This window comes from Zeus faber (genome assembly GCF_960531495.2).
Source record: "Zeus faber genome assembly, chromosome: 14".
In the NCBI taxonomy this organism is placed as follows: domain Eukaryota; kingdom Metazoa; phylum Chordata; class Actinopteri; order Zeiformes; family Zeidae; genus Zeus; species Zeus faber.
Window position 1 is genome coordinate 16,729,437 of NC_137200.1, and position 12,252 is coordinate 16,741,688.

General features: G+C 42.3%; 1 protein-coding gene across 1 annotated transcript in view; it reads left to right on the forward strand.

Moving 5' to 3' along the window:
- The window catches only part of med13a (mediator complex subunit 13a), an 88,867-nt gene that overhangs the window by 23,919 nt on the left and 52,696 nt on the right, over nucleotides 1–12,252 (forward strand). Inside the window, exon 3 of the mRNA XM_080014321.1 lies at nucleotides 5,707–5,875. Within this exon, the coding sequence (XP_079870447.1) occupies nucleotides 5,707–5,875 (169 nt within the window). The remainder of the gene's footprint in view (nucleotides 1–5,706; nucleotides 5,876–12,252) is intronic.

Below are 12,252 nucleotides of genomic sequence, written 5' to 3' on the forward strand. Positions count from 1 at the left end.
CAAATTGTAGGGAATTCCTTGGGGGTGTGGGAGGGTGGGGGCTGCAGGTGTTTGGGATTTGTTTGGCATAAATAATTTTTAATTGGTGGCATGTGGTGGCATTCTTTTTTTGTAAAATGTAATTTATATATAATGTATAGCCTTAAGAAGACTGAATTCATGTGAAGAAAGAACTATTTTCATTCAAATATTTGTTTATAAAATACATTAGTTAGTTAAAATACATAGTGAAGGCAATTTTCTGTTAATTTACAAAGTGCAATAAAATCGTTGTTCCCCAAAATGGATGAATAATAGTGATAAAAAATGTGATCACAATATTGAGCAAAATAATCCTGATTATCATTTTAGCCATCATCGTGCAGCCCTAGTGTGCGTGTGTGCGTGTGTGTGTGTTTATATGTGTATATGTGTATATATATGTGTGTGTGTTTGTGTCTGTGTTTCTTCTTAGTGTTACTGAAGAACTATCATTCAAAGCAAACACGAGGAATCTGAAGTTTTGACTGAGTATAGATTTCCTGAAGATATTTTCATCTTCTCCAAAATCCAGCGTCTCCTTTTTTTCATATATTTTTAATCTCAGTTTGCTTTCCGTTAAGGCTCTGTGCTGGTATGTATTTGGCGATACAAAGGAACATGTTTCACTGGTCCCAATTCAAAACTGCAATAGTATTAATCCTGCGATTCAATCAATTACAAGTTCTGATGCGTTCAAAGAACCACTCAATATACACAAAGGTACCATGCATTAATACAAAACATATTCTGTTTTTTGGAATACACCCCCTGGGTCCATTCAACTCAATTCGAGCATCAAACAAACTACTGAGGATTTCAAACTTCTGAGGATGAAAACCTGAACACAATGCCACAAACAGCAATTTTCCTCAGTAAGATCATCATCCTTAAATTAAAAATAGCTTTTGATATTGGGAGAATTGATACAGCATTGATCTTTGCTCACACCCACGTTGTCCCCTGCCGGGATCCCTATTCTGGCTGTCATGTCTGAATCAGCCTGGGGCATCGAGCCAGCAGTTCGGGAAAATTTTCTACACATCACATCGCATCTCCAGCCTTTGTAAAAAACTGTGTGAGACAATAGGAATGAGCAGAATTATCCTCCCCTCTTTTATAAGAGAAATAAGACTTCATTTTTTGCTCGCCATAAGTAAAATAGTTAATTGTGGGACACCGCGCTGGTGTCTTTGTTTATTTTTAGTGGAACAATTGCCTATTTTCCCACTTCTCTCCCCGTTGTTTCCAGTAGCTCTGATCTTATTTGTCTTGCTCTCCTCTCCTAACGGCACTAACGTTCCCTCTGCACAGAGCCTCGGGTTATTTGTGTTGTAGCTAATGTGAGGTGGTTCTCACCTTGCTGTGACTGGGAGCGTTTCATGGTGTTTGAAAGCAGGTTTTATCGTGGATCTCTGTGTGCCTTTTTTTTTTCATTATAAAGCCTGACTTCAATAGTGTTTTTTTTTTTTGCATTTTCTTAAGCTATTTAATGTGTATCTTCTGCAATAAATTGATTCCACGGTCACAGTCACAGATTTCTCTGACAGAAGTTCAAAATGAAAGTGCTTGTTAGAATGGTACATTGGGTGCGGGGGGGTGACGTATGAATGATTATCCAAGAAGACATGCCTTCACACTGAAATAAACCCGTTTCATCACACTCATTTGCCCTCTTTGTTAACAAGTGACTACAGCCATTTTGTCAGCTTTCTAGATGGCAAAACCCTCCTCCTCAAAACTTCCATTTGAGTGGTCTCTGTCTTCACCTGCTGCTCTCCATTATTGACTCTCTATTTATAGTTTTTTTTTCTTTTATCACTAGTTGCCATGGTGCTGCTAACGCTTGAAGTTAAATTACTAACCGCATCCCCATTTTTTCGATTTGGATAAAAACTGAGGAGGAAAGCAGGATTTTTTACATTTATAAAATCACGTCACGATTTATACAATTTGAGAAACAAGATCTGCATGACTCAAGGAAGATTAACGACTACGAACGAACGGGCGACAAATAGCTTTCAGATCATAGGTTGATCATTGCAGCCCCCTATTTAGATTTAAATTTTTTTTTTTATATTTCAGAAGTAGCAATTGGTCATTAAAACTAAGAACATATGCTCTTCATCTCCCACAACAACAAGAAGACGATTCCTTCCCTTGACAATTTGAGACAATGCGCTGTGGACACACGGCCAGTGTTGACCTCGCCGCAGCCAAGAGCAGGTATAGATTCACAGAACGACGTTTGCTTGGATGGCGACTGAAAGGAGCTTAGGTACGATGAGACTGAGCAGGGCCTATTAATGAGATTAGCATCCAGGACAGAACAACAATCCATATTATTAGAAAAAGGACAACAAAAAAAACAACCTGGACCAGCATTAACATGCGTCTTGTGACGCATGTTAATGTCATGATCGGGGTGATCGGATCCCAAGTGGACAGCTCTAAATACGTCTGTTCACACCTGACATTAGAATGCGTTTCCACATGCGTCTCGAGCAACCACTCGCGATCGGGGAAACTTTCTCAATCTTTTCAATGGCACGAAAATGAGCGCGTACTCTGGCAGTACGCGGAGGAGGTCAGTTGAGTAGCGGGTCCTCCAATGTGGCCCACGACACAATTGCGTTTACACTGCTAAAAGAATGTGGCCATATGCCGCCCACACCACCCTGGAATATGGTCCGAGCGAATTACATTGAGCACGCATTGGGTGCGTTTACACCTGGCATTAGAGCTGTCCACTTGTGATCGGATCAACAAAGACGCATGTTGATGCCAGGGGTAAACGGGGTCTTAGTTGGCGAGCAATTGTTATCAACAGTGATGCAGTCCGTGTCAGGCCCGATACTGTGCTCGTGTACTCGTACAAAATCGTAATCTCGTAAAAATGCTCCAATATTCTTACCCAATACCAACTTAATGTCACGTATGTCACTTATCCATCGCATGGTACTTGCCCAATTCATTTCGACTCTTTTTTGGTTTTCCATCGGGAATATGGTGAATATAGTACCTGGTACCTTTTTGCTATCACCTCCATCGAGGTTCCAAGCAAGCTGAGGCGATACCAAAATTCACGTGAATACATTGCAGACTGCTGATTGGTCACAAAGAATCGTAACGGCGTCATTGCATCACTGCGTCATCATTGCGCTACACGTTACATCTCTAACTTTTTTTCATTTACTGGATGGAGAAAAACGCCATTAGTTTTGTATTTGACGCTCAAAAAAGAGAGTGAAAGAAACAAAATGTTGGCTGTTTGGAGGTACTTCAAGTACTCGTATTGGTACTCGGTATCGCCAAGTGCCCAAAAGTGAGTACTCGTACTCAGTGTGCGGAAAATGGTATCTGTGCATCGCTAGTTATATAAATAATGTTAACAATTAAATTTTCTTTGTTGCTCATCTTATGTGATGAATGAAAAAGAGGCATTTTTTGACATTCATTATTAGAACAGTTAATCTTCAGTTAATGACAGTTAATTTTCCCTAAATCAACCGATAGACCTGATTCACATTCTATCTATTGCAACATTTCTATCATTGGTTAAAGATTCCCCTCAAATTTGTAAGATGACGATAGAATGTAATGATTAATGAAATCATCGCAGTCAGCTCAAATAACTATGCTCAGGCGATTATATAGTAATTGTGACACTCTAGCCTGGACAGCGCAGAGTCGCAGTAATCGCACTGCAAAACGCAACTGATCATAACTTCATACATGTTCATGCATAAGTACACACACACACACACACACACACACACACACACACACACACACACACACATTGTGATCCCATTTAAATTTGGCCTCAAATCTTTACCATCGAAAAAAAATAATACTCGAGTTACCGTGAATTTACAGTCATGATAATTACTGTAATGCAAAATAACGTTTGGGTCGTGCTACAACCCTGGTTTCACGAATGAACAACGAGAGTTCTTACTACGCCTTAAGCTGTCTCCAGACAGCTTCACTGAATAAAGCTGAAAGCCCCTTTAAACCAACCAAGTCGCAACTTGGCCCTGACGGGCTGTGATTGGGCCACTCGGACACATGTCATATGGTCCGCCACGGTATGTACACACTGGGTACATACTGCCTGCCATATGTCCTCTTTGCTTATTCAGCTCTCCGCTGTTGGAAGCAAGCCCTCTTTTCGGAAATGAAAGAATTATTATGTCGGCTGCGGACTTGAAGACGTGTGGGATGCAGCGCGCACATGACCCGCAGGGATCCCCACCCGTTGTGCGTCCGCTGTCTCGGCCTCGACACGTGGAGGCAGCGCTGTCGGACCCGTTCTTCTGTCTCGACTGCTCAAATCTGACGCTGGAGGTCAGGTTCATTACCCTCCCCAGTCGTCCCCGTAGTGCCGAAAGGCCGACGACGTCTTGGTGGAGGGCGAAGAGGAGGAATTGGCTCTCCCATCCTCGGGCTTTGTTTCAAGGCCGCGCTACCCCGCCTCCCTTGAGCTCCCTCAGCATCTGCGCAAGGGGGATCAGGAGGAGATGGCCGCGCACCAGGAGTTGCGGGACTTCCACGCAGCCCAGTGGGGCTCCGAGGTGCAGGTGGCTGAGGAGGGGTAAGAAGAAGGAGAAGAGCCAGGTGGGGAGTGCGACTCACAAACCGTCCGGCACCGCCACCTGTGGCTGAACCTGTCTCAGAAGGAGAAGACCGGGCTCCTGGAGGTGTCGGCCTTTTCGGGCCCGTTGTGGACTCTGTGACCCACAAGTTGGAGTGGCAGCAGGAGTCAGTGGCATTAAAGAGCTTCATGCACCGACAGACCTGGTCCCCTGACGAGCCACTTCGATACGACTGCCTGCTTTGCATTCCAGGAAACATGCATTCTCACTTCCCCGCGGTGCTCAGGTGTCACCGTTACTCGGCACCTAGTAACGAGGACACGCTTTGTCACGCTCCCCCGCCTGCCGCCTATCCTATGATATGATCAACCTTCAGGATTTTCTTTTTCTTCTTTTTTTCAGAATATCTTCATTGTTTATGGTGTAACAGCTGCATCTGCCTTCCTAGAAAAGCTTTTAAGACTGGGGCAATGGTGTCAAGCCAAGGGGAAAAATTCATTTAGTCCTTCAAAGGAAAAGATTGTTATTCTGTTATTTATCTGCGTTATTTTGTTTGCGTATTCATTTGTGGCATCAAGATATCAACAATTAAATGAAAATTATGTAACAATAAAAATTCTCCATTGTGTCAAGCTGAAACACCTGTGGGTACACACCCCGTAATAGGTTGAGAACCACTGCGTAAACACAATGTTCGTGCATAGCTCTATAAAAGAATCTCATTACAAAAAGTAAACTACAAATACACATTTACTGTCACGGTACAAACCTTGAGTATCATTTTTGGCTCAATGACAAAAATGTGCTCGTAGTACAGACGAACTACTGAGGTTTATTCGGTATCGATTGCCACTGAGTGTTTCGACAAATACTTTGATAATCCACAAATACTTTCAAAAAAGAAGTACAATATACAGTATAACGCTGCAGTGCTTTGAAGCGGTTGTTATTGTCTTGTAAACAAGGAATCTTTACAATACATAGTTATTGAATTGCAATTTAATTTAACCAAGGTTCATGTTATTTTTTATAGGAGCCATCAAAATGGCTCCTATAAAATAAAAGTAATACTCTCTTTCTCCCCCTCCAGCCGAGGATGAGGGCGTGTGGGAGAACGGTCTGTCGTACGAGTGCCGCACGCTGCTCTTCAAAGCCATCCACAACCTCCTGGAGCGTTGCCTCATGAACCGCGGCTTCGTGCGCCTCGGCAAATGGTTCGTCAAACCGTATGAGAAGCAGGAGAAGCCGATCAACAAGAGGTGAGTGCCAACCACCCCACCCACCGCCCCTCCTCCTACTCCTCCCCCTCATCCTCCTCTGCAATGTGCGTGAGTTTCTCCTGTTTAAGATTTTAGATTGGAACCACTCATCATTTATTTCCTAAAATGAAATAGTGTGATTACCCACAATGCTTTTCCGATCTGTAAAAGAACAGAAAACATATATGGTTATAAGTCTGAAGAAAACAAATGAAAACCTGCAATACGAAAAATACAAACATACAAATGAAAACCTGTTTAAATCTATTTAACTTGCTTCTTGGAGGTATTGTAGGGGGACAATGAATTTGCTCTAAAAATCAAAACTCTCATAAATATAAATTATTTCTAATTCAGTATTTAATCATATGTGTTCTATTGATGGAGTCTCCTCTATATTAGCTTCAAATTAGTGCATGGAAGATAAATTAATTCACATTTTCTGTTAGCATATTATTTAAAATACACTGAGATTCTAAGAGAATACCCTTCTCTTAGACCAGAGGCCGTTTGGTGGTCTGTGGCCAGCAGAAGGTGGAAGACCCTTGTGAACAGTGGGTCACACATGGGGGCTCCCAAGCCAAAAGTGGGTCACAATACTGACAAAATCGATTTGACAAACACCAGTGTGGCGTGGGGTTGGTGTGGTGGTTCAGCCAGGAATTCTCCCTGGCCTCAGTTTGGTGTCGGGGGTATGCGGTGTGGGGATGGTGTAGGGAGCAGCCACACCTGACCAGGTGATTGGGATCAGGGTGGCCGCATACCTGTTGCCCGTTGGTTGGTCGAAGGAGCAGCAGGTAAAACCCCCATCCCCGCACACACTCAGGATAGGAGCCCGTGTCATGACATGTTCTATCTGCTCCTGGGCTAATTCCATCTGGCCCACTCTCCACAGTAAACTGGTGTTTACAACCCCCCCGTCTTCTGTGTCTCTGTGCCAGAGGTCCCTGAAAACGCCACTTGGGCAACGTGTGGCAGGAGAAACTGCCACAATCAGCTTCAAGTGTCTTGGTTTGGATTAATGCTAAAAAACAGTCCCAGCATTAATTAACAGGTTATTGGTCAAGTGGATTAGGCATGTATATAAAATGAGAAACCTGATTTAAAACATAATCTCTTTAATGATATTTGCTGCAGATTGTCGGCGGTTGGTGGAAAGTGTCTGGATCTGGGTGAAACTCGACACTTTTCCCTCTTTCTCTCCATTTACTGCTCGATGGAGTGACAATTTTCAATTATTTAGTGGCTCCTCGACGTGATAATCTCGGCTGTGAGTGTGTATCAGACCTTTTGAAGCAAGTGCTCTTGAATTGAGGCTGTTATGCTGTGGTTATCAGTGTATGATACACACACACACACACACACCCACTCACTTACACACACTAGTAGATAAACACAGTTCAGTATGTATTCTTGGTTTAATACTAGTAAAACATTGCATTTGTAGCAGTGTCATGAGGTTAGGTTACCGGGCGGACGTGAAGCTGTTGTGGGCGTGTGTGTGTGCGTGCATGCGCATGCACACACGTGCGCGTTGGCCGGTCAGAGTGTATGTGACATCAGTGGCTTTGCGGAGGGTAGAAATCACGTGGGCTTTGTTGTAGAGTTTCATGGTTGTTTTTGTTATGTACCAAGACAAAATAATAAAATAACACATTTTGTTTGCATATGAATCATTCATGATATTTTCATGATTCATAAGTTGTAGGTGTGAAGCGATTAATGAAAGTTAATTAATTAAACAAAGTTTTGTTAAATCAATATGTCGTGATTAAATAATATATTATTTAAAATCGTACGTGTGCCACTTTAGATTTTCACCTCAACAAATTGTCTTTGTTTCGTATTTTAGACTGAAAAGCTCAAGATTTGTGTGTGGGTTCAGATAACTCAGAATTTATCGTCATTAGGCACATGATTTCTGTCTTGCATAGATTGATTAAATAATAATAAAAAAATAATAACAATAACAGAATAATAATTTTGAGATGCAGACTTAAATAAAGGTATAATTTGTCTTTCCTCCCACTGATCATCTATGTTGAGTAGATTGAATATGAACTATTCTAAATCGACTGCCGCGTCTTCATAACATCTAATTAGCATAAACCATGCTCATAAACCATGTTCCTGCTGCCTGCTCAGCGATAAACAGAGTGGAGGAGCCGACTCGTACAGCGACTGACTAGTGCAGGAGGTTTGCAGAGGCAGTGGACGCTGTGTCCCGTTTTGCACTTTGGCTGAAATAAAAAAATGTCGATTGAAATAAAAGTCGAATTTTCCATTTATAATTTGAATGGAGGCTGTTCAGTGCTTGGAGCCAAGAAGCCGATGGTGTGAGGACTTAGGCATAGGGTGCCTTGGTTTGTCTGGCCATTGAGTTGCGCTCTAGGTTATTATATATATATATATATTAATAGAAGGAAAATATAAATAATAAAAGAAGGGCTTCTATTGCCAGTGGAAACAAGGTGATCACTCTCAGTAAATAGTTCCTGGCAAACTCTAGAGATGTCACACCTGCTGGGAGATTAATATGAATCCTTTATAGCCAGCGAGTGTAAAGTTAGCCAACTGCAGATACAACAGAGTTTGTTTAAGGATCCTAGGATTTTGTGGGGGCCTTGGCTATTAGGACATAGTGCAGCCAGCCTATGAACCACAGAAATCTCATCACTCATTATTGTTTGTGTGATCATGATTTAACCATCTGCAATGTGAGCATGTCGTTGATAATCCACTCGATTTTACATTTGTAAAATAGTATTTATTCTGCTTTCGCACACGGATAATAGTAATCCACTTGTTCTTTGGTCACACGAGGAAAACTGGCTCGGTTACTCACCGCAAAACAAACCAACTTGAAACGCATGCACAGTGCTCCGCTCTCATAAAGCCTTTGACCAAATCTCTTAAAGAGCCAGTAACCAACAATTTAAATGTTTGGTTTTTTTCTCTGTTTGTTTTCCTCTCCATTTCTTTAGCCCCTTGCAATACATTGGTTGAGAACAATTAAAGAACCACTGTCATAAAGTAAGAACATATTGTTTGATCCCAAATTTTTGCTTAGAACGCGCATACGCAGGTTTTAAGCTCAGATCCGTGAATGAGGTCCTCTGCCTCCCCTGTCTCTCTCTCTCTCTCTCTCTCTCTCCCTCTCTCTCTCTCTCCCTCTCTCACCCCAACCCTCCCCTGTCTCTCTCTCTCTCTCTCTCTCTCTCTCTCTCTCCCTTTCTCTCTCTCTCCCTCTCTCACCCCCACCCTCCCCTGTCTCTCTCTCTCTCTCTCTCTCGCTCTCTCTCCCTCTCTCTCCCCCCTGTCACCATGCAGACTGGGCAGGTTATAAATAGTGGTACAGCCACCCAGAATCTAAGCGTCGTCGAGGATGTTGTTGTTTTGTTTTTCTCTTCCTCCGTTCACTTTGTTCCGGACTTGAGAAACAAAGTGCCGCAGAGCTGTGACAGAAATCCACCAGACCCCTCTAATGCGTGTGTGTTTGCTGACATAAGCATGGCTATACGGTTTAGTTGAAGACGTCGCAAGCATGCGTGAGGTTCACCCGGGTCCCTCTGGGAGACTCTCCCACTGGCTGCGGCCACATTTGTTCACCTATTAAGACAACGCCAATGTTTCATTTCTGTGACACTGGACCCCCACCCCCTCTCGCCAAGAGACACCTGTGTGTGCAAGGGTGTGGGCTTCACCCCTGTCTCGCTGCCACTGTGCTTTGCTTTGTTTACATGGAAAATCATCACTAGAAGGCATCCTGGGATTTGGAAGGCGCGACTTTTCATTTGTCTAATAGAGTCAGGCAATATCTAAATAATTAAAATAATGTGATTGGCGGCTAGATAATGTGCGTTTTGGTTATCATGATGTACTTCGATGGTGTCTTTAATGCTGCATTACAGTACAGACATGCAACTTTCTGAACACATCATGGGAAGAATTTAAGTTCAGGATTTGTCAACAGCAAGTGTATTGAGCAATGTTCGATGTATTTATAAGGAGTCTTCTTGTTTGCTTAACCTTCATTAATTGTAACATTAGTGATTGTTATACTGTATATTGGACATATCATTTGTACCATGGAATGCTTTTTAGTGCCAATAGTCTTTTCAGATTGTGAGGTCATGCTGGAGCCTTGTATGAAACGTGACGACCTGCTCCTTGTTTGCACAGTAATGCTATGCCTGCTAAGTAGCTGTGACACTAAGTCAGGGTGTATGCTGATCCCTAGTGGAGTCATACCACACATCGAACATAATGTTTGGATGGTTGAAATTAGTACAGTGAGGCAGACTTGTGCATACTTGCCTCAGGAACGTGCCAGGAAGTGGCTCCTCAGGCAACAGCTCTCTGTGCCTCCACCCCCACCCTGCCTGCCCAGATGGCGCCTGGATGATTATATAACAGGCAGTCACCTCTGGTGAATTCTAAAACGTCCTCTTAACCTTTCCTCTCATCATCAAGAAGGCGAACTGCCTTTTGAAGCAACCCGCTGAAGCATGGTCACCTCTTTATTCTCAATTTTTTCGCTTAGTAAAGTTAAATTAACATTTCCTTCACTCCCCCCTCTTTAAACAGTCCACCATCCCGCTTTTATACGACAGGGTGCCAGCACCTGCTAACAGGTTTTTTTTTTGTTTTTTTTTATACAGCTGTAGAAGTGCATTATTGCATTTTGGCCCCCCGAGCACAAACCATCTATCAAGCGAGCCAAGCAGGGGAGAAAGTGTGTTAGTTTTGTAACAACGTCTCAAAGGGGGAATACTTAATGACTAAATAATTCATACGTCATACAAACATGATTCTTCATTCACACTGAGGCTGGTCGATATGTGTAAATATAAAAGAAACCTCTCCCATCGCCTGGACAACAGCGGGGTGCAGACAGTCAATGGGCCTGGGTTAGGCAGTTGGTTTCTAGGTGAATTTGTAGGTGATTTGGAAAAGAATGTTGTGTGATTAAGTTCATTGAGAGTGACAAAAGTATCTCTGCACAACGGCCTTCATGGAGGAAGTGAATACATTTTACTAAATGTTCACCTAACCGTTTGGATGAGACTTTTTGAGTATGAGTCCAGTCCTCATGAGTATTTTTCATTTTTATTTTTTTCATGAATGGCCATCGAGATTTCATTGTAAACAAAACAGCTGTATTATACTGTGTATCGACTTAAAGAGGGGTCCCCAAGCCGACAGAGCCCTGTTTTAGTGGAACGTTTGCAAGGGGGGTGATTAAGGGGGAAGCGGTTCACCCAGAGAGATGCGCAAAGGCGGAGCGGAGCAGGTATTTTTTTATTTAATCTTTTTCATAATCCAAATATCAATTGTCAACTTTGGATAAAATACAATAATATAAGCCCAAATAATGTTCATATTTAAGCGGGAGCCACTGCGTGGTTTTAGCGGGAAAAAGAAGACAATAACTCCTTTCCCAACATTCATTTTTATAATCACAGCAGGAGAATAACGTTGCAACCATACAGTAGTCTTCTAATCCGTCATATTCCAGAATAAATTACTTTATTTAGCCGCAAGGAAAGAATTGAAGAGAAAGTCCAGACGAGCAGCAGGGATTTAGGATAGGATTTATTTTCTGGGCAAGATATGAATATTCATGAGGTACACGTTCTCATCGGTCAAGTACAAATTATTCATTCTAACGTCTTTGGTTCTCGCGTCTTTTAGGTGGAGGTAACCTTAAAAAGACACGAGAACAAAAGACGTTTGAACCGCCGGAGAAGATGTCCCAGAACACCGTCAGCGGGGACACTCAATAAGAACTCAATAAGAACTCTGTGGTGAAAGAAGCACAAACGCGACAGTGAGAGGAGGTGGGAGTGGCTTTTCTTTACATAAAGATTAAAAAAAAAATAATAATCGAACTCAATGTTTTTTATTAACAGTACCCATATTTCCTCAAATAGTGACCGGGGCTTTTATTGACCTCAGCTGCCGTCTGGGTGGCGTGCTCCTTAAAATAAATACATCTAAAATAAACTGCCATTATTTCTTTCTTCGGTGACACGGGAGGCACGGTGGACCAGAGATCACTCTCTCTCCATTTCACGACCCACTGGCCTGATCCAATGCATCGGCTTAAAATGTTCATATCATACATGTAGAAACTAATGAAAACAATAGATCTAAATTAAAAACACAAGAAAACCAGAACAGGGGATGTGTGATGTGGTTGGAGCGTGGCAAAGCGCTAGAGGAAAAAAAACAACACACACACACACTAACTCTAAGATTCAGCCTTGTTTACCGGTTTTTAATTGAGTACCGGTCTATATTTGAGGAGATAGGGTATGTGTAAATCATGCTCCAAATCTTGCGGTCTTTTTGGTCAAAAAATTGTACTTCTTATT